This window comes from Vicugna pacos, chromosome 1, assembly GCF_048564905.1.
Source record: "Vicugna pacos chromosome 1, VicPac4, whole genome shotgun sequence".
Taxonomy (NCBI): Eukaryota; Metazoa; Chordata; class Mammalia; order Artiodactyla; family Camelidae; genus Vicugna; species Vicugna pacos.
The window spans coordinates 67,925,900-67,952,053 of NC_132987.1; the positions used below are offsets into that span (position 1 = coordinate 67,925,900).

Consider the following 26,154-nt stretch of genomic DNA (forward strand, 5'->3'; position numbering starts at 1 on the left):
TCTCTGGCCAGAGAGAAGGCCTAGAGCTGAGTTGTTCCCACTGCTTTAATGTTGTTGCTCTTGAGAGACAGAGGCATTGTTTGGAGACCAATTTTACTGTAATTGGTGTGAGACTCACGATACCATGCATTCTGGGAAATTTAATATTAGGCAGAGTGGTGACCTTTTTTAAAAATGAGGCACATTTGTTATGAATTCTAGTTTTTCATTCATTCAGTGAATTTCTAGTTGGTCTCTTGGTAACAATGCTTAAAATGCTGCTCTATTGTTGATATCCTAAGTTATCCAGTTTCTAGTAGCAAAAGTTAAATTGTTTGAACATCACAGAATTAACTTTTTGTATTTTTGTTTTCCATATGCTTTTGTTTAGGGAGAAGTTTCAAAATCTAATGTTGCCAAAGTATTTTTGGAAATAGCTCTTTACCTATTAATAAATGAATAATTAGGAATGAAAACTGTAAAAGATTACTCATTTATTCTCTTATTACTTTGGAGCTGATCTTTTTACATTGTATTTTCAGAAACATTATTTGTTTCTTAAGGATGTAAAATATAGCAGGGATAGCATGAGGCAGGTGAAGAGTTCTATTTGAAAGCTTTATGTTGGACAAGTTCATCTCTCTTGGTCTTACTTTCCTCATTGGCATAGTAATCATAATAAATATGTCCCACCATTTATTATAAGTATTAGAATAGATGAAACAACGAGTCAGAAAGTTCTTTGTATAGTGAAATTTTATATAGCTGTTATTTTATTGCTGAGTTGGCAAATTGCAGTGCCAAATGGTGACATGCTTTTCCTTGGCACACTAGCTGCTGACTGTCCCATGCAGTACTAATGTTCATGCCAAGTCACCCCCAGCGTTATCTTACCATTCTTTACAGATAAGCTGTTTCAGGTCTCTGATGGAACAGTCTGAAGAGCTTGGTGATTTCTGAATAAAAATTCCAGGATATTTGAGACAGAGCCTGAGAACCATTGTTCCTAGTATACCTAAGATTTTCTACTAGTGGGAAGTATAACTGCTCGAAAGAGAATAGAGTAAACCTTTTAAGTTTCTTCCAAGATAGTAAGTTAGTTTTTTAATTCTCTGTTTATGGTTTTTATTAGATGTGCAAGAAGGTAAAACGATTGGTCTTTGTCCACATCCAGTTGTGGTTTAAAATCGAGGCCTCAACAATCTCCTTAAGCTATAGCATCTATAGGACCTGTGTATCTTTCTACTCTGCTTTTAATATTTTTGCAGAATTAATCTTATTTATGCCTCTTCCCATAGACAAATCATGATGCTGGGATAGACATTCACAGGCTCAGTAGCTGAGGCTGAAGAGATGCCAAATACCACTTTTGTGATGAATATCTTTCAAAGCTGGTTCTTGAAGCCTTGAAACCATTTTTTCTGAAATATGAAGATTTTTTAGAAATGCAAGCTGAGGAAGCAAGTAGGGAAAGTCATTACACATGCTTGTATTGCTTAAGTTCTCTTATGGTAGTAAGTACAAAGCTGGGGCTATTGTTTTGTTTATTGAAGTACGGTTACATAGTAGAAACGCATAATTTTTGGTTTTATATACTCCAGACGGTTTTTGTTTTCAATTAAAATTGTGGAGTATAATAGCCGTTCTTAATATGTTAATTTGCCTTAATTAAAAAATGATGATGCTTTGTTTTGTGAATTAGATCTGTAAGATTTTGCAAGCAACTTGTTCAGTGGAATTGAAATTACTAATTCATAGTTCTTAAAATATATACAGAGAGAGGTAATGTAGTTTTGACTTGGATGATACAGGTAAGAGTCAAACTGTTTGAAATCACCTGCTTTTTATTTTCTTTGGGACAGTTGGATATTGTATTCAGTACTTTGGATTTTAATATTTCTGGATCTAACCTTTCTAGATCACCTCACTTAAAGTTTAAGTTTAGAAGATTGTGATTCTATCTTTAGGAGTGCCATAATACAAGATAGGTTTAAAGATAGGTTTATTTTACAAATGAAAAAATAAGTTACAGTAAGTTTATACTCAAAAGTTGTTGAAATTAACATGGCCAGAAACAAAAGTAATATGGAATATTGAGGAGGGGAGTGAAGATTTAGAACTCAGATTAAACTAGGTTTTTAGCAAATATTTTCAAGATTTACTTTACTAGGAAGTGAGGTATGAAGGGAATATTTGAAAGCTTTGAGAACTGCTGTATATGTGTTGACTTGTGCTGGGGTTTATGTGCATTTAAAGCATATGTTGGAAATAAAAATGGTGGTGTTGACAAGATTTGAGTTATTCTTTCTACAGGTGGCGTTGGATTTGTGCTAACTAAGTATCTGTTTGGGTGTTTCACCTTAAAACTAATGACATGCATGTTTAAGATAGCTGGCTGTTATAAAATTCAGACTGCCTACTATTCACCTAGCTATCTTATGTAGGAAACATTTATTGCATTTCTATCTGTCATGAAGGCTGCCATATAAGCAAGAGAGTTCATCAGTTATGGATATTGCTTTCTGGCTTTTGTCTACATTAATACCTCTGTGAACTTAAATGACTGTAAATAATGTTACAGCATGCCTCTAACATTTGGATATTTATTTGTCTGGCAGTTTTATATTTGGTAGGGGAAAAACTCAAACCACTGGAAAATTAATTATTATATTTCTAATCTTTCAAAATGTGAGTTATAGATGAATATGTATTTCATAATCTTTGGTATCTAGGGTTAAATAGTATATTATTTTTCTTTTGTGAGGTTAATATGAATTCAGTTAACATCTTAAAAATAAAATAGCTATAATAGAAGAGTAGCAGAGGGGAAAAAACGTGTAGTTTAGTCAGTAAGCCTAAGGATTTATATTGTACTGAGAACTGGTTTTAGATTTGTCAAGAAAGAAGAAACACAAGTTATAAATTGCTACTTCACAATGATTGTAGTCACTAGAATCTGTGTATTCTGAAATCACTAAAAGTAAAATTTAAAGCTCTTTAAAATTAGGTGCTAGGCTATATACAATGGTTTACAGTAGTTTAAATTCAGAGAACAAGATGATTGTAAACTATGCTCAGTCAAGAAGGAGGTGGCTTTGAGATTAAATTAAAGAGAGTCTTTAGATTGTTACTGGCAGGGAGAGAAGGCAGAAGGTAGTGAGAAGGCCATGAGTAGGCAGAGACTCCATGGCTGCTGAGCTAGTTATGAATGAGGCTCATTTCAGAATGGGTTTGATTTTTCTTAGAAGTTTCCCATCTCTTAGCCCCAAATTAACATTCCCCTGTTTCTTTTCCCTATCTGACCTTTCTTGGACAGATATCACTGTTTTCTTAAAAAGAAGTAAGGCAGAGAAGCAAAAATTCAAAATCTTAGCTTTCTAAAGGCAGGATGGTTTGAATAGAGTTAGCATATGTAGATGTTTTCAGTTGTATGTATCTTATTTTCAAGTAAAATAAGAAAGCCTTGAGGAAAGAATTAGGACCTTTAGAGTTGGAGAGATAAGGTTGTGGGTCTACCATTCGCCTTTTGATCTGGGCAAATATAACATTCTTTTCTTTATATTTAATACAGGAACAGTACTGTGTACTTCATTGGGTTATTTTCATTAAGTGAAATCACATGTATTGACTAAACATAGTGCTTTGTCTACAGAATGACTGAATAAATGGTGGTTAAAATAATTACTTATAATTGAAACAGTTGAAGTAATTCTATGTGATAAACTAAGATGAGCATTTAAAAATAATTTGTACTAAAGAATATAGTTTACTTTGTGTACTTTGGCAATTTTCTCTGCTTAATTCTTTGCAGCTCTCATTTTTCTATCCCTTTTTACTTTTAGGAGACAAGGATGGCAGCAAGGTGACCACAGTGGTGGCAACTCCTGGGCAGGGTCCAGATAGGCCACAAGAAGTCAGCTATACAGATACTAAAGTGATTGGAAATGGGTCGTTTGGTGTGGTATATCAAGCCAAACTTTGTGATTCAGGAGAACTGGTGGCCATCAAGAAGGTATTGCAGGATAAGAGATTTAAGGTAAGACCTTCAGTATTTCATATATTTTGTTGCTGTCAATACATGTAAATGATTATTTTTTCAGTTGTTTCTTTTTGCTTCAAATTTCATTTATGGTGCACATTTTTGTTCAGCTCAACTTCTGTAGTGACTTTATTTTCTGTTGTGTATTTTGTAGAGATAAAATTTACTGAAGATTGCACTGTTAGTTTTAAACTGCTGCTATGAGTGATATATGTATTTTAAATGCTGTGAAGGGTCGATTAAAATTTCTTAATTTCTTATTTTAAAAAAGTGGCCTCTCTCTGCCTTGGGTCTCACTGGTAAAGGAGACCAGAGAAACATTGCCTGTGATAGATCATTTGATACAGTTGACTGTGCTTCTTTTCTTAAAAAATTTCCTTTGAATCTGTGTGATCATTTTTTTCCCCATAACTGACCTTTCTTTGCTATCTTCTTATGTCTCTCTTCTATATACTCATAGAAACCAGTACTTCCCACAGTTTATTTTCATTTTTTACACCGTCTCTTCAGGGGATCCTGTGCATGGATGGTCAGAGAGCATCTCTACATTATGATATAGTGGAACATCAGGAGACCTGGGCTCTAATCAGGGCTCTGCCATTAACAAGCCATGTAACTCTGTTCCCTTCCCTGCTCTTCCCACCTCTGCAACATTTTACTGAGAGTCTCCTATGTGCTAGGAACTGTACTAAACATTAAGGGATATAAAAATAAGAGGTGATTACTGCTCTGAAACAACACGTAGTCTAGTGTCTGTATGCTCCTGAATGTCTCAAACATTCTAGAGAGGTTAAAAAAAATTTCTTAAGTTTAGGTCTTCAGTTGTCTCTCTCCCGAGCATTAGTCCCATGTTGCCAAATGCCTACTGGATCTTGATATCTGAATGTTGTACTGTTGTCTCAAATTGGCAAGGCTTCTGTCTAATTCTGACATATCTTTTAGTCTTAACGGAAATCTTTTCTATTGGTTCCCATTCCTTTTTGCTTTTCCTTCTAACAGTTTTATCATTCACCCGTCATTCAGACTCTTCCATTCTCTCATATCTCGTATCTAGTCATCACCAAGCTTGGTTGATTTTTTTTTTTTCCCCCTCACTGCCTCATTGAGCTATACCTTCTTTCCTTTTCTCATCACTACTGTTTCAGTCAGATCCTTGTTGTTACTTGGTTTAACCACTGGTAAAACTCTCCCACTGATCTTCTCACTTCCAGTCCATTATGCTTGCCAACTTTAGAATAATTCCACAGTTAATTTTGGCCATGTTGTTCTCCTATACACAAATCTTCTCTGGTTCCTCATAGTCTAGAAAATAAAGCCTGCCCGGTTTTAATTGTGCATTTAGGAGCTTCCATAGTCTTGCCATACCTCCAAATACTCAGCTTTTACAAACTGTATATGTTACTGTCCTTGAGATATATTGGTTTCTATGGCTTCTCTGCTTTTATTCAGTTTCCCTTCTACCTCTCCCGTTCTCCTGCTGTCTAAATCCTGGGCATATATAAAGATCCATGTCGGATTCTTCCTTTATGAAATTTCCCAGATGATTCCAGCCAGCCATATGGATCTTCTATTCTAGATTGCTTGAACACTTAATGTTCATAAACTAGGAAATTCCAATTTTTTTCATGACAGGAACTCTATTATTACGTGCATCTCCTGGATACCCACAAATTTAATGTGTTTTTGAATTAGTAGTTGATGATAGCAAATACTTATCAAATCCTTAATATATGCTTAGTAACCTAAGGTTTTTACATGAGTAGTTTTATATAAGCCTTATCATTACTGCTGTGAGGTAGGTATTGTTATTATTTCAGATAAGGAAACCTGCCCACAAAGAGATTATAAATTAACCTGTCCAGGGTCATACAATTAGCAAGTGAGTAGATGGGCAGATACATGAATCCAAACAGTCTGACTCCAGAATGCTTTGTTACATTTTATCTTTGCTATATCAAACTAATATATTCTGTTCAGAAGTATGGTACTTGTGTTCTTCTTTTTCTTGCTTTTTAAAAAAATTGAAATTTTTTTCCTTTAGCATAGTTAAGTTATTCATTTGAAGTGCAGTTTGAGTCATCCGTTTCTATACATATCCCTTTATAGAACTTTATCCCCATTCTTTTTGACTTAAAAAAAATTATATTTTCATTGTGTGAAACACTAACATGGTCCCTAAAGTCAGAAATACACAAATGTTCCCTCTGTATTCCTGGTCTTGTTTCCATTCAGTCTCTAGATAGCCAGTCTTACCATGTTCTGGTTTATTTTTTTCTGGGTTTCTTTTGCCCAAATGAGCTGCAAGTATACCGTTATTCCTTGGTATCCAGGGAGGACTGGTCCCAGGACCCTGCCCCCTGTGGGTATCCCTGTGGATACCAAAAATCTGCGGCTGTTCAAGTTCCTTATATAAAATGGTGTGGTATTTCCATATAACCCAAGCACATCCTCCCATATACTTTAAGTCATCTCTAGATTACTTATAATACCTAAGACAATGTGGATACTATATAGTTGTAAATACTATGTAAATGCTGTGTAAATAGTTGCTGATGTGGCAAGTTCAAGTTTTGAATTTTGGAACATCCTGGAGTATTTTCTCCCCTAATGTTTTAATCTGAGCTTGGTTGAATCCCTGGGGGTCCCTATGGAGCAGAGGGCCGACTATAATTTTCTTGCTTTCTTTTTTACGTAAAATATAATATTGTTAAAGATATTTTGTACTTTACTTTTTCTGTTAACTATGGTTCCTGGAAGTCATTGTGTATCATGTCAGAGATTTTTCTCATCATTCTTACAGCTTCATAGTATTGCAGAGTTGATTCCAACCTTCTTCTATATATGGATACTGAATTTTTTTTCAATATTTTATAATCTCCAAGAAGGCTGTTATGAAAACCTTTGTGCATATGTAATTTTTTTTATTGGATGTATATCTTCAGGGTAAATTAAGAACTAGGACTGCTGAATCAAAGCATAAACACATAGGCAGTTCTGTATGATATTGCTGAGCTTCCCTTCATAAGGGGTTGTACAGATTTGCATTCTCTCCAGTAACAACATATGGATGCCTGTCTATCCACAGCTGACAATATGCATTGATTTACTTTTTCAGTTTTTGCCAGTCTGATGGGTGAGAAATGGTATCTCATTGTAGTTTTAATTTACAATCTTATAAATGTAGTTTTAACATCTTTCTATCCTTTCAGTGGCCATTTTACTTGTTTTTGTGAATGTGTGTGAAAATTGTCCTTTTTTTCTTTTTTTTAGCCCACTTTAAAAATGAATTTTTGATCTTTCCCTCTCAATGCTGAAGAATTCTTTATTATGGATGTGATGTAGTATTATTGCTTTGTGTGGTTTTTTGTTTTTTGTTTTTTGTTTTTTTTTTTTGCCATATAGACGTCCCCCCTGCCTCCATGCAGTCAAATTTGGTGTTCTTTTATCATACCTGGATTTTAGTTGTGATTAGAAAGCCTTTTCTTTAGCTTAAAGAGAAACTCAGCCATATTTTCTAGCATTTGTAATATTTCACTTTTTACATTTAGATCCCTGGTCCATCTGAAGTTTATTCATGTGTATGGAGTTTATTACTATGCATGGTTTGAAATATTGATCTAATTTTATCCTTTGTAAATCATTAATCAGTTGTCTAAGTACAGTTTATTAAAAGGTCTGTCTTTGTTCCAGTGATTTGAGGTGCTGTTGTTACTGTATGCTAAATTTCCACATATACTTGGTCTATTTCTGGACTTTCCAGTTGTGTTTTACTAGGTCATTTGCGTATTTTTATGTCAGTATCACAGTTTTAATTATGCATCTTTATAGTATGTTCTAATGTCTGGTATGGCTAATCTGCCTTTGTAGCTTTTCTTTTTCATGTTTCTCCAGCTATTTTTTGGATGTTTATTTTTCCATATGAACTTTGATATCAGTTTGGCTAACTTCATAAAAAAACTTGTTGATATTTGTAATTGGAATTTCTAAACTGTAAATCAACTTATTAGGGAGTTAAATCACCTATTGATTTGAATTACCAAGGAATAAGAGACATCTTTCCATTTGTTCAAGTTTACTTCTGTGTTTTTCAGGAGTTTTACATATAAAGGATTTTGACATTTGTTGTTAAGCTTATTCTTCCTAAGTATTTTATTGCTTTTGTTCCTATTGTATAACTTTGGTTTTGTTTTCCTTCTGAATGCTAAAAAGTGGCAGGCTGTCTTATAGTATACTAGTTCAGTTATTTCCAATGTATCACTTTTTCTTTGTGGAACTTAAGTATTCTTTGTTCTTCTTCCTAAATATTAACTATTTGCCAAAAAATAAAATTTGATATATTGACCAATTCATTTCTCTTAATTATTATAAAATAGCAACTTTCCTGACAGCTTACAATTCTATAGTTTCACCTCTGTGATTTTAAATAGCTGCTACCTAAGATTGCATTAAATAATTATGTATTTTCAAAACAAGACTGGAATAGGGTCTTCTTGCCCAGTTACGTAGACCAACATTCTGAACCTCTGCTGGTGTCAGTGAGAGGCAGTTTGTTTCAGTGAAAAAACAAGAAGGGAAAGAATGGTTAGAAATAAAAAGAAAACCAAGGGTAATTTTTCCTGCTATATCTAAAGACTGAATTTTTTTTTTGTAAATAAATTTCTAGTGTAATACTTCATTTCAGTGGTGTTTTAGTTACAATTTGAATGCCTTTTTCCTTCTGGACCCATAATACTATGGCAAATTATTTAAATTAAAATTAAGCTACCTCAACTTGCCAGTTTGGAAGTGCTTATGAAAGAAAATGCTATTGTGGTGGTGTTAGGTATAAAGTCCAGCTAGGTACCTTATGTAGGAGACCTTTGATATAAGAGCAGGGAGAAGATTAATCAATCCCCAAAGCTACTGATGATTGTTGAGGCTGGCTTTTCCAATTTGAAGATCAGTAAGCTACATTTTTAATTAATTAGTGATCTTAGCTTCATTAACTATTAATTTCAGTTCTCCTTTGAACTAGTCACAGGTTTCATATATCCTGCATGGTTTCATTTCCTCTGTGGTTGGAATGTGGGGGTAGGGAAGTGAAGTGTCACTGTTGTTCTGTTGTGAATGGAGAGTGATTTGAGCCCTACTTCTAATGTATACCATTTTGAAGAGTGAGGAGAGGTAATGTCTCAGCTCCATCCTTTGCGATCACTCTCTGCATATTCTGGAGACAATATAGAAGAAATAAGACCTTGGTCCACTACTAGTAGTTTTGTAAGCTTGAGCATATCCATTAACTTTATGAGCCTCAGTTTCATCATCTGTAAAGTTGAAATTCTATTACTACAGCAATGCCCTAGTTTGATGCATAAAAAGTTTGGTGCATAAAAAAACTCAGTAAATATTGTGCTCTCTTTTTACTCCATTTACTCATTTGATTTTTGTCTTAATCAAATGAAGCAATGTATTGAGAACATTTAATTTTAAAACTCCTTAAAATTAAGTTCTATTGTTTTTATTTTTAGGCATCTTAATTACTACAAACTGCTATTTATTTTGGACTTTTTCCTCTTTGTTTTGCTTTCTCTTAATTCTATTCTCAGGTACCTAATTATTTGTAATTATATAGCTATTTTAAGTCCTTTGTGGAAAATCTATTTCTTGATAAAATTGACAGACAACTTGAAAGAAATAGTAACCTTTAGTTATGCCATATAGAGCTGTATTCTTTGGGTCATGAAAACTTGTAGTTACCAAGTGTAAAAAAACAGGTTTTAACCTTTGTAGAGGAGATAGAAGATGTAGGAAAAGTCTTAACACTGCAGTGCAGCTCTAAGAAAGTTACAGCAAAACCAGTAGAGAATCATCAGTCCAAGGTTGAACCATTAGAGGAATCCAGTGTCTCCTGGGAAAAGGGCTTTATTAAGTACATCTGCCATGCTGAGTCATTGGCTGGGAACAGTTCGTGGGAAGCTTGGCTTGGCCCCAAAGAAGAGAATGGCTTTGAGAGCTCAGTAGCTGGGACCATTGGTCAATGAAATTTCCTGCAATGGGATATCTGAGAGGCACATTTTCATAGTTGACACACCAAACTTCCTAAGGTAACAGACTGTTTTATGCTACTTTCTCAAGTGCCTATGTAGGATGATTAATAAAATATGTTTTTAATTGAATTGAATTTTCAGAGACTGTATAAAGGTTGATGGGGAAGGATTCTGTTGATTTTGCTTTTAAAATTATATGTAGTTTTATTGCCTCCATTATCCCAGAGAGAAAAAAAGTGGAAGCATGCCATTTGTGGTCCTGAATGTCTTTTTTCTGCCTTTCAGTGATTTGAATGGCTTGAAAGAAAGAGAAATAAAACTTATTAGAAGGCAGCCAGAGCAATTAGGCAAGAAAAAGAAGTAAAAGGCATCCAAATTGGAAAAGAAGAAGTAAAACTGTCACTATTTGCAGATGACATGATATTGTGTATGGAAAATCCATTAAAAAAAAAGCAACTTAGAATAAACCAATTCAGTAAAGTTGCACACATATCTCTTGCATTTCTGTACACTAATAACAAACTACCAGAGAAAACAGTCTCATTAACAGTTGCACTGAAAAGAATAAAATACCTAGGAATAGGTTTGACCAAGGAGTTGAAAGACCTGTGTATTAAAAACTAAAAGACATTAATGAAAGGAATTGATGAAGACACAATTAAATGGAAAGATATTATGTGCTCATGAAATGGAAGAATCAATATTGTTAAAATGTCCATACTACCCAAAACAATCTAGGAATTTCATGCAATCCCTATCAAAATTCCAATGACAGTTTTCAAAGAAATAAAACAAATAATCCCAAAATTTGTATGGAACCGCAAAATCCCCCAATAGTCAGTGCGGTCTTGAGAAGGAAGACAAATTTGGAGGCATCATGCTTCGTGATTTCAAACTATATTACAAAGCTACATTAATTAAAACAGTGTTGTATTGGCATAAAAAAAGACACATAGATCAGTGGAACAGAATAGAGCCCAGAAATAAGCCCATGCATGTATGTTCAAATCATTTATGATGAAGGAGATAAGAATATATAGTGGGAAAAGGACAACCTCTCCAATAAATGATGTTGAGAAAACTGAACAGCCACATGCAAAAGAGTGAAATTCAACCACTGTCTTATAGCATATGCAAAAATTAACTCAAAATGGGTTAAAGACCTAAATATAAGATCTGAAACTGTAAAACTCCTACAAGAAAACATACATGGTAAACTCCACGACATAGGTCTCAGCTGTGATGTTTTAAATCTAAAACCCAAAGCAGAAGCAACAAAAGCAAAAATAAACAAGTGGGACTACATCAGACTAAAAAGTCCCTGCACAGCAGAGGAAGCCATCAACAAAATGAAAAGGCAACCCACTGAACGGGAGAAAGCTAATATCTAAAATATGTAAAGAACTCATACAACTCAGTAGCAAAAACCCCAACAACCTGATTAAAAAATGGGCAATTGACTTGAATTGACATTTTTCCAAAGAAGATGTACAGATGGCCAACAGGTATATGAAGATGCTCAACATCACCAGTCATCAGGGAAATGCAAATTAAAACCACAGTAAGGTATCACCTCATACCTGTGAGGATGGCTGTTATGAAAAAGGCAAGAAGTAACAAGTATTGGCAAGAATGTGGATAAAGGGAACCTTTGGGCACTGTTTAGGAGAAAATGGATGGTGCAAGCACTATGAAAAGCAGTGTGGAGATTCCTCAAAATATAAAAAATAGAATTACCATAGGATCCAGCAGTTCCACTTTTGGATATTTATCTGAAGAAAATGACAAAATACTAACTTGAAAAGATTAATGTACTCCATGTTTATTGCAGCATTATTTACAGTAACCAAGCTATGGAAACAACCTAAGTGTTCATAAATGGATGAATGAATAAAGAAATTGTGATATGTATGTATATGATGAAATAAAATTCAGCTGTAAAAAGGAAATCCTGACATTGTGATAACTTGGATAGACCTTGAGGGCATTGTGTTAAGTGAAATAAATCAGACAGAAAAATAGAAATACCACATGATCTCTTATGTATGAAATCTTTAAAAAAGGAACAGCAATGACAAAAGATTAAGTTCATAGATACAGAGATTGGTGGTTGCCAGAGGTGGGAGGTGGGAGAAAAGTGTGAAGTGCCTGTTCAGGTCTTTTGCCCATTTCTAATAGTTGATTGTTTTCTTGCTGTTAAGTTTAAAGAGTTCTTTGTATATCTTGGATAACAGTGCTTTCTAAGATGTGTTTTACAGAGATTTTCTCCCAGTCTGTGACTTGTCTTTTCATTTAGTGACTTAGAGCAGAAATTTTACATTTTAAATGAAAAACCAAATTTACAACTTTTTCTTTCATGGGTTGTGCTTTTTGGTGTTGCATCTAAAAAGTCACCACCAAACCCAAGGACATTTGAATTTTCTCCCATGTTGTCTTGTAAGTGTTTTACAGTTTTGCCCTTTACATTTAGGCCTGTGATCCATTTTGAGTTAATTTTTGTGAAGGGTGTAAGATCTGTGTTTAGATTCATTTCTTTGCATGTTCAGTTGTTCCAACACTATCAGTTGAAAAGACTGTCCTTTCTCCATTGAAATGCCTTTTTTCCTTTGTCAAAGTTCTTTTGGTTATATCTGGTGGCTATTTCTGGGCTTTCTGTTCTGTTGCAGGGATCTATTTGTTTGTTCTTTCTCTAGTAGCATACTGTTTTTTGTTTTTCTGGGCTCCCCCCCACCCCCCGTAGCTTTACTGTAAGTCTTTAAGTCAGTTAGCATCAGTCTTTTGACTGTTCTACAATACTGAAGTGTCAGCTGTTCGATAGCCACAAAATAACTTGCTGGGATTTTTATTGGGATTGCATTAAATCTATAGATCATGTTAGGAAGAACTGGCATCTTGACAATATTGAGTCTTCCTCTGCATATACAAGATAGGTTTCCATTTACTTAGATCTTTGATTTCTTTCCTCAGAGTTTTATAGTATTTGTCCTGTAGATCTTGTACATAGTTTGTTGGCTTTATACCTAAGTATTTCTTGTTGAGGGGCAGTGGTGTTGGGTACCATTGTAAACTGTATTGTTTTTTAATTTCAAATTTCAGTTGTTTATTGCTGGTACATAAAAAAGCAGTTGACCTTAATCTTGTATCCTGCAACCTTGCTATAATCGGTTATTAGTTCCAGGGTGTTTTCTGTTTTTGATGCCTTGAGATTTTTTACACAGAAAGTCATGTCATCTATGAACAAAGATAGCTTTACTTATTTTTCTTACTTTGTGTACCCTTTATTACCTTCAGTGGGCAGCACGGGGCCATCTTACTGCATTCTGTGCAGTGTTGAGTAGGAATGGTTGAGAATCTTGAGTCTTTATTGCCTGTAAAGTATAGAGTTACCTGTAGAATTTTTGTAGATGTTCTTTATCAAGTTGAGGATGTTTCTCTCTAATCCTAGTTTGCTTAGAGTTCTTATGAATGGATGTTGAATTCTGTCAAGTACATTTTCTACATCTTATAGATATGATCAAGAAATTGATCAGTTTCAGCTACGTTGTCAAATTTATGGGTACAGAGTTTGTTATGATATTTCTTTATTATTCTTTTATTGTCCATGAGATCTGTGGTGATGGCACCTCTTTGCTTTTGATGTTAGTAATTTATGTCTTCTCTCTTCTTAGTTAACCTGGCTAGAGGCTTACCAGTCTTATTGATCTTTTCAAAAAACTATCTTTTGATTTTGCTGATTTTTCTTTGTTGATTTCTCTTCTTAGTTAACCTGGCTAGAGGCTTACCAGTCTTACTGATCTTTTCAAAGAACTATCTTTTGATTTTGCTGATTTTTCTTTGTTGATTTCCTATTTTCAGTTTCTTCTCTAATTTTTATTATTTCTTTTCTTCCGCCTAGTTTGGGTTTAATTTGTTCTTTTTCTAGTTTTCTAAGTTGCAAGCTTAGATGGTTGATTTTGGATTTTCTTCTTATTTAATATATGCAATCATTGCTAAAAATTTCCCTCCAAGCACTGCTTCCACTGCATTCACAAATTTTGATTTAGCTCAAAATACTTATTTTCTCTTGAGACCTCTTTGACCCATGTGTTAATTTAGAAGTATGTTGTTTATGCTCCAAATATTTTGGGGTCTTTCTGACTGTTTTTCTGTTATTGATTTCTGGTTTAATTTCATTGAGATCTGAGAGCATACTTTGTATGATGATTATTCTTTTTAATTTGCTCAGGTATGTTTTATGGCCCCAAATTAGTTCTGTCTTGATGATGGTCTATATGAGCTTGAGAAGAATATGTATTCAGCTATTATTGAGTAAAATTTTTCTGTAAATATATTAATTAGATCCAGTGGATTAATAATGTCATTCAGTTCAACTATATTCTTACTGATTTTCTACTTGCTGGATACATCAGTAGCTAATAACTGATAAAGGGATATTGACACCTCCAACTATAATAATGGATTCTTGTCTATTCCTCCTTGTGATTCCACTAGTTTTTGCCTCAGATATTTTGATGCTCTGCTATTAGGTGCATACAAATTAAGAATTGTAATGTTTCTTTGGAGAATTGACCCCTTTTTCATTATGTAATGCCTCCTTTTATCCCTGATAATCATTCTTGCTCTGTAGTCTGCTTTGTCAGAAATTAATGTAACTACCTCAGCTTTCTTTTAGTCTTAGTATAGTATACTGTCTTCTTTCCCTTTACTTTTCTTTATTAAAAAAAAAAATATATATATATAATTAAACTTACCAACTTAACTATTTACTGTTTTTTTGTTTGTTTTGTTTTTGGCTGAACTCTACTTTTTCCCAGTTTTACTGAGGTATAATTCACAAAATAGCATATGTTTAAAGTACTGTACAGTGCGATCATCTGTTACATGTATACACTGTGAAATAATTGCCCTAATAAGTTAATTAACATATTCATCACCTCACATAATTACCTTTTTTGTGTGTGCATTGGTGAGAATACTTGAAATCTACTCTCTTAGCAAATTTCAAGAGTACAATACAGTATTATTAACTATAGGTACCACACTGTATATTAGATCCCCATCACGTTATGGCTTTGAATACCATCTTTCCATTTCTCCCACTCCCCCAGCCCATTGTAACCATCATTGTACTCTCTGTTTCTATGAGTTTGACTTTTTTTTTTTTACAGGATTCCACATATAAATTAGCTTATGATTTAATTTACTTTGATACTCAGAAGTTTTAAAGTTTGATGTAGTCCCATTTATCTATTGTTTCAATCATTTGTGCTTTTGATGTCATCAAAAGAAAGAAATCCTTTAACTTGCCACAACATGGATGAACCTCAAAGACATTATGCTAAGTGAAATAAGCTAGTCAGGAAAAGTTATTTATGTTGCCAACTTCAATATCCTGAAGCATTTCCCCTTTGTTTTCTTCTAGGGTTTTTGTAGTTTTAGGTCTTTGATCCATTTTGAGTTAATTTTTGTGTATGCTGTTAGGTAAGAGTTCATCACCTTTTTTTTTGTTTTGCTTGTGAATATTCCATTTTCCCAGTACCATTTGCTTTAAGAGATTATCCTTTTCCCCTTGTGTAGTCTTGGCACCTTTGTTGAAAATCATTTGGTCATATATGTAAGGGTTTATTTCTGGTTTCTCTGTTCTGTTCCATTGGTCTACATATCTGTGTTTATGCTAGTTCCATACTGCCTTGATTACTGTTGCTTTGTAGCTTGTTTTCAAATCAGAAAGTGTGAGACCTCCAACTTTGTCCTTTTTCAATATTGTTTGGCTTTTTGGGGGTATTTTGAGATTCCATATAAATTTTAGGATTTTGTTTTTCTATTACTGCAAAAGGTACCATTGGATTTTGATAGGGATTGGCTTGAATCTAGCTGGCTTTGGGTGGTATGGACATTTTAATGATATTAAGTCTAATAGTTTTCAGTGTACAAGTCTTTCACCTCCTTGGTCAGGTTTTCTTCCTAAGTATTTTACCCTTTTTGGTAATGTAGTAAATGATACTGCTGTCTTTTTTGATTGATCATTGTTGGTATAGAGATATACAACCAATTAAAAAAAAAACCTTTATTGTGGTATGGTTCCTGTGCAGTAAACTACACATATTTTAGATGTACAATTTTATGAATTTTAATAAATATATACATCCATTGAAACCACCACCGCAATCAAGATAACCTAAAATTTCCATTACTCCCCAAGAGGTACAATTTTCGAATTTTTGGGTGTTCATTTTGTGTACTGAAACTTTGCTGAAATTTTTTCTTAGTTCTAACAGGGTTGGTGTTTTGATTGATTGATTGATTGATTGATTTTCTTTTGGGTTTTCTGCATATAAGATCATCTCATATGTGAACAGAAATAATTTTACTTTTTTTCCCCAGTTTAGGTGCCTTTTATTACTTTTCTTGTGTAATTGCTTTGGCTAGGGTTTCAAGTACTGTGTTAATAGTAGTGATGAGAGTGGGCATCCTTGCCTTGTTCCTGATTTTTGGGAAGAAACTTTCAGTTTTTTATCATTGAATATAATGTTAACAGTGGGCTTTTCACCTATAGCTTTTATTATGTTAAGGCACTTCCTTTCTATTTCAGTTGGTTGAGCATTCTTATCTTGAAAGAGTGTTGAATTTTGTTAAATGCTTTTTCTGCATCAACTGAGGTGGTCATTTGATTTTTGTCCTTCATATTGCTAATGTGGTGTATCACATTGATTTTCTTATGTAAAACCATCTTTGCATTCCAGGTATAAATCTTTGCATTTCAAGTATGAATTCTTGCATTGCAGGTTTAAAACTTGGTAATGCTGTATAATCCTTTTTATGTGCTGTTGAGTTTGGTTTACTAGTATTTTGTTAAGGGTTTTTACACTCAGTTTCTATCAGGAATATTGGTCTGTAGTTTTCTTGTTGTGTCCATCCCTACGTTTAATGTATTTGTGTCTTTGAATTTAAAGTGGTTTTCTTTTAGATTATATATTAAAATTTATTTTAAAAATGATTTTTATTGGTTTTTAAATTATGATATAAGTGATGTATAAACCTGTACAATTTTAATGGTTTTTTTAAAATTTCACTGATAGTCTCTGTCTTTCATGTTATAGATTTAGACCATTGATGTTTAAAAAGATTATTTATATAGTTGGATCACATTTTTACCATATATCTTACTGTTTCTATTCATTGCCTTTGTACATTGTTTCTTGTTTTGCTTTTTTTCCCTCTGTCTTTAATTGAGCATTTGATATGATTCTATTTTTTCTCCTCTCTTAGCATATCTGTTATACTTTTTTTAAACCTTTGTTAGTGGTTGTACTTGAGTTTACGATATGCATTTTACAACATTTTAAAGTCCATTTTCAAGTAACAAACACCTCACTAGTAGTTAAAGTACCTTATGACAAGGTATTTCCAATTTCTCCTTTCCATTCCATGTAACATTGCTATCATCAGTTTCGCTAATCTGTTAGATACCATTACTGAATACACTGTTAGTATTATTTTGAACAAATGGATACCTGCTAGATAAATTAAGAATAAGAAAAATAAAATATATTTTACTTTTATTATTCTTTCTCTAGTGTTCTGTTTTTCTTTTCTGCAGACCTGATCTCACCTATGACATTTTCTTTCTTTCTGATGAATTTGTATTTTAACATTTTTTTGGATGGGAGGTCTACTGTTGACAAATTCTGTCAATTTTTGTTCTCCTGAGAGAAATCTTTATTTCTCCTTTACATTTGAAGGATAATTTTGCTGGATGCAGAATTCTAGATTGGTGGCTTTTTTTTTTCTTTCAGCACTTTAAATATTTTACTTTTCTTGCTTACGTGATTTTTGAAGAGAAATTTGATGTAATTCTTTATATGGCTGTAGGTGAGCCCCCCTCCCCTGCCTTCTTTCAAGATTTCCTCTTTGCCTTTGATCTTTTGCATTTTAAATATGATATACCTAGGTGTAGATTTTTTGGTATATCCTCTTGCATCTGTGGTCGGTTGTCTGATAGTAATTTTGTGAAATTCTCAATTACTGATTCAAATGCTATTTCTGTTCCTTTTTCTTTTCTCCTTGTGTTGTTCCCATTATGCATGTTACACCTTTTGTAATTGTCCCACACAGTTCTTGGATATTCTGTTCTGTCTTTTTCGGTTTTTTTTCTCTTTGCATTGCAGTTTTGGAAGTTTCTATTGACATCTTTTCAAGCTCACTGATCCCTTCTTTGGCCATGTCCAGTGTGTTAATGAAATCCCTCAAAGACATTGTTAATTTCTGTTACATTGTTTTTGATTTCTGGCATTTCCTTTTGAATCTTTCTTAGAGTTTCCATCTCTCTCTGCATCCATTACCCATCCGTTCTTGTGTGTTATTTACTTTTTCCATTAGAGCCCGTAGCATATTAATCATAGTTGCTTTAAATTCCCAGTTTGATAATTCATCATCTCTGCTGTGTTTGGGTCTGATGCCTGCTCTCTATTTATATTTTGATTTTTGTCTTTTAGTACTCTGTGTAATTTTATGTTGAAAGCTGGACCTGCTATATTCTGTAAAAATTACCTAGGTAAATAGGCCTTTAATGTCAACTTTTATGTTTATCTGGCAGGAGTTAGATTATGTTTATTGTTTGCTGTAGCTGTGTCATAAATTAAAATTTCTTCTGGTGTTCTTTTATTTTGTCTCTGCTGTTGTCTTTGGGTTTCCTGAGAGAATTCGTAAATATAAAGTCTGAAAAATGTATTTCTTTCCATGTATTTCCCTGCTGTTATAGAGGAGCATAGGGCTCCATAAGTGGTGGTAAGGTGTGGAGGGAGGGCAAGTGTTCTATATTCCTAAAATTAGGTCGTAGTCTCTTAGTGAGCCCGTGTTGTGGGCTTGACCTTTATAAATGCTTCTTAGGTTTTTTGTCCCCATCATCCGTAATAGGGGAGACAAAGGTAGAGGGGACTGGAGTTTTATATCTCCCATCCTTTACATGGAAGGCTAGATGATGTGAGAATTGGTTATTTCCCTTTGGCCACTTGAAAGTCTAGTGAAGGCTAGTGTTGGGTATTTCCTTTCCCTCAGTTCAATTAGCTCTGTAGAATAGTTTTTCTTGAGGGAAGTCTTAAGAAAAGAATGCTCTAGGCCTATTTTTAAATGGCTACTTTTTCCCTCTTCCTGCAGCCAACAGATTTTTCTTAGATCTTCATTATGTGAACCTGGTAGGACTCCTGGAGGTAAAAACTGAGAAAAATGTGGACCCCCCCCCCGCCCCGTAGTTTTTAACTCTCAGATTTGTCCACACTTGCACCCCTGTCAGTTACAGTTTAAGTCTTCCTGTACTGGTACTGGCTTCACAGGCAATTTCTGCTCCTGGGCTTCTCCAGTAAGCTTTTATGTATCTACCTGTTTGTCTCTGGTTTTTAGGGCAGCAGTTTGTCCTATGACCACAGTTCTGTGATGGACTTAAGGAGAGGACTCGTTTTCAGTTTGTTCAGCTCTTACTGTGAAGATGATAGGGATGACTTCCAAGTTCCTGCCATGCCAAACTGGAGACCAGAAGTCCTTCCTTCACTCATTTAAAAATAGGTTTATTTATCTTTTTATTGTTAAATAGAGTTCTTAATTCTGTATACAGATTCCTTATCAAATATATGATTTGCAAATGTTTTCTTCAGTCTGTGGATTGTCTTACCACTTCCTTGACAGTATCCTTTGAAGGACAAGTATTTTTTACTTTGATGAAGCCCAGTTTATCTATTTTTTCTTTTGTTTGTTTGTTTGTTTGTTTTTTGGTGCCCTGGTCTTATATCTAAGGATCTTTGCCTAACCCAAGGTCACAAAGATTTACTTTTATGATTTATTCTAAGTTGTGTAATTTAAGCTCTTAGATTTAGGTCTATGATCCATTTGGAGTTAATTTCTGTGTCTGGTGTAAAGAAAGGGTGCAGCTTCCATCTTTTTTTCAGGTAGATATCCAGTTGTCCAAGGTCCATTTGTTGAAAACATTATTCTTTTCCTATTGAATTGTCTTGGCACTCTTGTCAAATATCTGTTGGCTATAAATGTAGGCATTTCTGGACTCATATCAGTTTAATTCCATTCATCTGTGTCTGTGTCTTTGCAACTACAGTACTGACTTATTTAACTTTGTAGTAAATGTGGAAGTGTGAGTCCTCCAACTTTTTTCTTTAGCAAGATTATTTTGGATATTCTGAGCCCCTTGCACTTCTTGTCTTTTTTTTAAAAAAAAAAGACAGCTGGAATTTTGATAGGATTGCATTAAATCTGTAGATCAGTTTGGAAACATTACTATCTTAACATTAATCTTCTAATCCATGATTACAGAATGTCTTTCTCTTTATTCAGATTCGAATTTCTTTTGTTTTATAGTTATCAGTGTACAAATCTTAAACCCTCTTGTTAAATTTATTCTTAAGTATTTCATTCTTTTTGATGCTATGTTAAGTGGAACTTTTTTTCTTAAATTCATTTTCGGAGTATTCTTTGCTAGTGCTTGTTTATTTTGACACCTTTTCAATATGCATTTTAACCTTTGTTTGGAGTTTATTTTTATATTAGGCTAGGTTAAGTTTTATAAATGGTCACCATAAGATAAAAATTCATGAATCAGATAAAGCATGGTGGTGGGATATAGCAGTTCTTGAACTATAGGGTGTAATTTCTATTTTACCTAAATTATTTGAAAAAGACTTCATTGTTAACCCTCAGCTAGTCTCTTGTGTTCCTTAATGTGCTTGGTGATTATAATATCTGAAGGTACTTGTTTATGCCATTTTGCTGCTATTTCTAGCTTTTTAATTTCCTAATGCTCAAAAAATATTGAATAGAGCTCTTTATTTAATAAATTGGACAAGTTACTTCACACCTCTGAATTTGTTTTCTGTTGGTAAGATGTAGGTGGAAATATTTAGTAATTACATATTTTTTCCTTAGAATCATGTGAGGGAGGTTAAATACAATAGCTTTTTCAAGCTGTGAAGCAATATCCAAATATCAGGGGCCTTCTCTCTTCAGATTAGATTTTACCATATTTAGTTTGGGATAATCTAGCCAGATTTATCTGAATAAGCTCCTTTAATACTTTACCCTTCACTAAAAAACGTTCAGTGACTTTGAGGTAAAAGATCAAGTGTAAATTAAGGCTAGTTAACTCAGTCTGTGTATTCTATGTGCAAAGGACTAAATAGATATTATGTAGGTCACAAGAAGAAATATGATACAGTCTACATTTAAGGACTTTACAGTCCATACATTTAAGAAGTTTGCAATCCATATAGAATGACAAGACAAACATTTGAAGTGTAAAGTATTAAGCAGATCATGTATTTCGGTATCAGATATGGGAGTTCATGATTTATATGATGGAATATCTTCCTGTGGATTCTCCTCTGTTGATGGACAATTTAGATTGTTTCCATATCTTCGCTGTTGTAAATAATGCTTCAGTGGACATGAGAATACAGGTATTCTTTGAGATAGTCATTTCATTTCCTTTGGATATATACCCAGAAATGGAATAGCTGTATCCTATGGTAGTTCTATTTTTAATATTCTGAGAAACTTCCGTACTATTTTCCATAATGGCTGCACCAATCTCCATTTCCACCAGCAGTGCACAGAGGGTCCCTTTTCTCCACATCCTAACCAATACTGGTTATTTTTTGCCTTTTTTTGATAATAGCCATTCTAACAAATGTGGTTTTGATTTGTATTCCCTAGTGATTAGTGATGTTGAACATCTTTTCATCTACTTGTTGGCCAGCTGTACATCTTTGGAAAAATAACTATTCAGGTCGTTTGCCCATTTTTAAATCAATTTTTTTTATTATTAAGTTGTATGAAATCTTTATATATTTTGGATATTAATCCTTTATCTAATACATGATTTGCAAGTATTTTCTCCCTTTCCATAGATTTTTTTCATTTTGCTGTGTAGAAGCTTTTTAATTTGATGTAGTCCCCCTTGTTTATTTTTGTTTTTGTTGCCTTTGCTTTTGGTGTTGAATCTGAAAAGATCATTGCCAAGACTGATGTCAAGAAGCTTAACCCCTACATTTTCTTCTGGGATTTTTACGGTTTCAGGTCTTTGCATTCTTTGAACGTAATAGCTGATTCGTGTTCCTGTCTGCTAAATCCAACAGCTGTGTCTACTTAGAATCAGTTTCTTTTGGCTCTTTTACTTTTTTAGCCTGGATGTAGGTCAGCTTTTCCTATTGTTTTCATATCTCACAATTTTTTTGTACAGTTGGACATATTTGATAATATTTTGTAGCAACTCTGGGTTCTGTTTTTTTTTAATCCTCCTGAAACTTGTTTTTTTTGTGTGTGTGTGAGGGGTTCTTTCTTCCTTCTTTCTTTCTTCCTTCCTTCCTTCCTTTCTCTCTCTCTCTTTCTTTCTTTCTTTCTTTCTTTCTTTCTTTCTTTCTTTCTTTCTTTCTTTCTTTCTTTCTTTCTTTCTTTCTTTCTTTCTTTCTTTCTTTCTTTCTTTTTCTTCTTCCTTCCTTCCTTTCTCTTTCTTTCTTTCCCCTTCCTTCCTTCCTTCCTTCCTTCCTTCCCCCCCCCTTTCCCTTTCCTTTCCATTTACCTGCATCTAATGTATAGAATCTTCCTTCTCCACAGTTTGAAGCCCCTGAATTCTGTGTTAAATCTTTATTCTAATTTTCATTTTTAACCTGATTCTTAAGAGTTGACTCTTTGTCTGCATAGCTTAGTGGTCAACCATCTGTTGGTTAGAGATTGTCTTCAAACATTAGTTTATAAAGCTTCCATCATTTTTTGATAATTCTGTACATGGATTGGGGAATACATTCAAAATTCGGGCAGTTTTTAAGTCAGCCTCAGCTTGTACTTTCTCCCAGGCCCTCTTGGATCTCTCCTGCATAAGTGCAGAACCTCTAAATCAGCCAGGGGTATGTGGAGAGCTTATTTAGCGCCTCTCTCATCTCCAGGATCTCCCTGTTAACATTTCTTAGTGTTCTGCCAGTCTGTCATTTTTCCCCAGCTGGGACTGCATCCTCAGGGTAGCAGAGCTGTGGGCTTCCTTACTTTGTTTCCTATCGAATTTGCTATTTTTATACCAATGCCATTGGTCGTGGGTTTTTGTTCTGTTCTAAATGATGGTAGCCCCTCCACAGAAGCAAAATTCCTAGTTTTTATGGCCAACCCTGACCATATAAAACTACCTCACTGTCTGAGGTGGAAGGTGATTGTGGAGGATGGTAGTATTTCCTAGCAAAAGGTTTTACTGGCCCCCACTATCCTAACTCCAGTATCTAGCAGTGTTTAATGAATAAATGCTTCTTGATTTGCTGTTGGCTTTGGTTGATTTCCAGAGCCCTGAAATGATTGTTTTCTACAATGTAGTTCTTTTATAGGTGTTTTGGGAGAGTGAATTTGCTGATTTCTTCATTCTGCTATAGCTGAAACCTTAACACAACTTCTTATTATCTTTTTGAACTTTCTGACTTCTTAGTTCTTTCCCTGTGTCTCCCAGCCCCAATTTAATACCCTCTAGTCAGACTTTTGTCACCACTGAAATCACTCTTATAAGAGTCACTAACATTCTGCATTTGCCATGTCCAGTTGTTAGTTTTCTGTTTTCATTTTAATCAGCCTTTCGGCAGCTTCGGGCATAAATGGTCATTCTCTTTTTCTGAAAACTTACTTTACTTGGCATCTAAGATAACATTCTCCCTTGTTTTTCATCCTGCTTCATTGATTACTCCACTTGATCTGCTCCTTTTTATACCTGTAAATATATTTTTGTATTTGTCCAAACTTTTATTCTAGGTGAGGTTATGAGATCCCCTTGCTTTAAGTCCCATTTATACAAATACAGATGCATATTTCCGGCTCTATATTTTCACTGAGATGTCTAATAAGAATTTCAAACTTAATAGATGGAAAACAGAATTCTCGATTCACTTTTTCCTCCAAATTTATGCTCTTTAGGTTTTGGAATGATCGTTTAAAAAAGTAAATTAGATTATGTCATTTTCTTGGCTTCATTGGCTTTCCTTTACATTTAGTGTGAAATTCAGTTTCTTACCGTGATTAATGAGAGTTTATATGACATACCCCCTACCTATCTCTCTGAACTTGTCTCCTACCTCTCTTCCTTTTCTTAGCATATTGCAGTCACATTCTCCGTCAGGCTCACCTCCAGGCATTTACATTTGGAGTTCCGTATAGCTGCTGTGCTCTTCCCCCATATCCTCACATGGTTGTCATCTTCATATCCCTAGGTTTGTGTTCAGGTCTTACCTTCTTTGTGAGGTCTACTCTGACTTTCCTGTCTAAAATTCAGCCTCTTCTCTCTATCAAGATTTGTCCTCTTCATGTGAAAATGTATGGTTTATTCCTCCTTTCTTCCATAAAAACTTTGTCAGTCTTGGTCACTGCCCTATCCACAACATTGTGAGTGATGCTTGGCACAAAACAGGTGAACTATTTTTGTAGAATAAGTTTTTTTCTAAAGAATTATTATGTCACTGGTGAGCTCATAAAGGACAACTCAGTAAAAATGGTTAGGCTTGGGATAGTTACATATTTAAATCCATCTCAGGCATAAACTTTACCTAATATTGGCTTGATAAATACTCAGAATATTGCTCTAGAAAATTTATATTTTGGATCTTTTAGGGAATTTAAAAAATAATAGAATATGAACAGAAAGTAAGGGTGGATGAATATTAAGGTCCCGGTACTTGCTTTACTTATGAATTCTTTTTGATGAAAGATCATCTGCATAACCTTAACACAACTTCTTATTATCTGAGAATTTAATATTTCTCTGTTATGTTGGTTAATGAGTCTTGAAAAATAGATAACTTATTTTAACACAGTAGGCTATATTAAAAAACAATCTTAATATCTGAGAGGAGTGATTCTTAGCTTATTAACAGTTCTCCCACAGAACTAGCTACCTAGATGTGAATTGGCAAAGTATAGACATAATTCAGGAATAGCTTCAATTTGGAATGGAAATGGACAGTTTTGAAATTTGTAAAGTTTTCTGTGTCCTTCTCTGTAACAGTCAAAACTCCGAATCTGACATCAGTTATTATCTTTGTTGAAGCAGGTATATTGCTTATTGCTGCACATATAAACCTTTTATACTAAGTAATGGAATGAAAGATTGATGTTTTATAAAAGGATTTAAAGTATCACTGTATACAGAAGCTCAGCTCTCACAGTCAGCTTAAAGGGACAGATGGAGAGTCATCCTGAGTTTCCCATTTCCTTTTAGAGAACACACTGGAACCATCATAGAGTCTATTCAAAGTTTCTAGAGGAGAAGGAACATTTGCCGCTTTCTAATACCATCTTCTAAGAACTGGAGCCCACTCAGCTCGAGGACAGTTCTGCTTATTAGGCTCTGTCTGCTGTGCATCCCCCGCCCCCACTTTATTTGGCCTTATTTCCTAACCATAACCGCATTTCTCTTCCAAATTCCCAGGTATATACTTTATGTGTGTAACTCTTCTGAATCATTATGTTAACTGAAATTTTATATTTTCTGCCCACTTAGCAGATATTTTGGTATTCTTTCTCTGTATTATATAATTTGGATCTTATTAACTGAACTTCTGACAGCTAAGTATATTGTAATTTATCTTTGTTAATATGTATGTACTCTTCAAATTATTACTGCAGAATTAATGGTGTTAGGAATTCATTGTATCTAATGCTTTTTTTTCTTGAAGAATGAGCTTAACTTTGAAACTCCCCAAAATAAAAATTATGTGTGTGATTGTTAAATTTATCAGGACTGTACAGTTTCCAATATGCTATTTTTTAACTCTGAAACTTAGCAACTGAGCTCTTCTAATGGGACTAACTCTCAGATTTTTCACTGTTATCTTGGAAAACAATAGGGCTTGTAAGTTTTCTTAACACCCAGATTCATTTGTTTGATAAGAAGTTTGATTTTTATTATAGTTACAAAAACTACAGTAATAATAGCTCATTTCAGATATCCTCTACATACTATAGACCAGTGCTTCTCCAGCTGTTTGTAGTTAAGTATCAGTTTTAAAATTTTCCAATTCATTGAAGGCTGATATTTTTGTAAAATGCAATAAAAATGAATTACAAGAAAAGTGAAATTTAGGA

The 26,154-nt window shown here is 34.0% G+C and overlaps 1 protein-coding gene across 4 annotated transcripts in view; it reads left to right on the forward strand.

The window, feature by feature from the left end:
• The window catches only part of GSK3B (glycogen synthase kinase 3 beta), a 165,743-nt gene that overhangs the window by 57,465 nt on the left and 82,124 nt on the right, over positions 1-26,154 (forward strand). For all 4 annotated transcript variants that reach the window (XM_006210331.4, XM_006210332.3, XM_031680768.2 and 1 more), the window contains exon 2: positions 3,822-4,015. In XM_006210331.4, the coding sequence (XP_006210393.1) occupies positions 3,822-4,015 (194 nt within the window). The remainder of the gene's footprint in view (positions 1-3,821; positions 4,016-26,154) is intronic.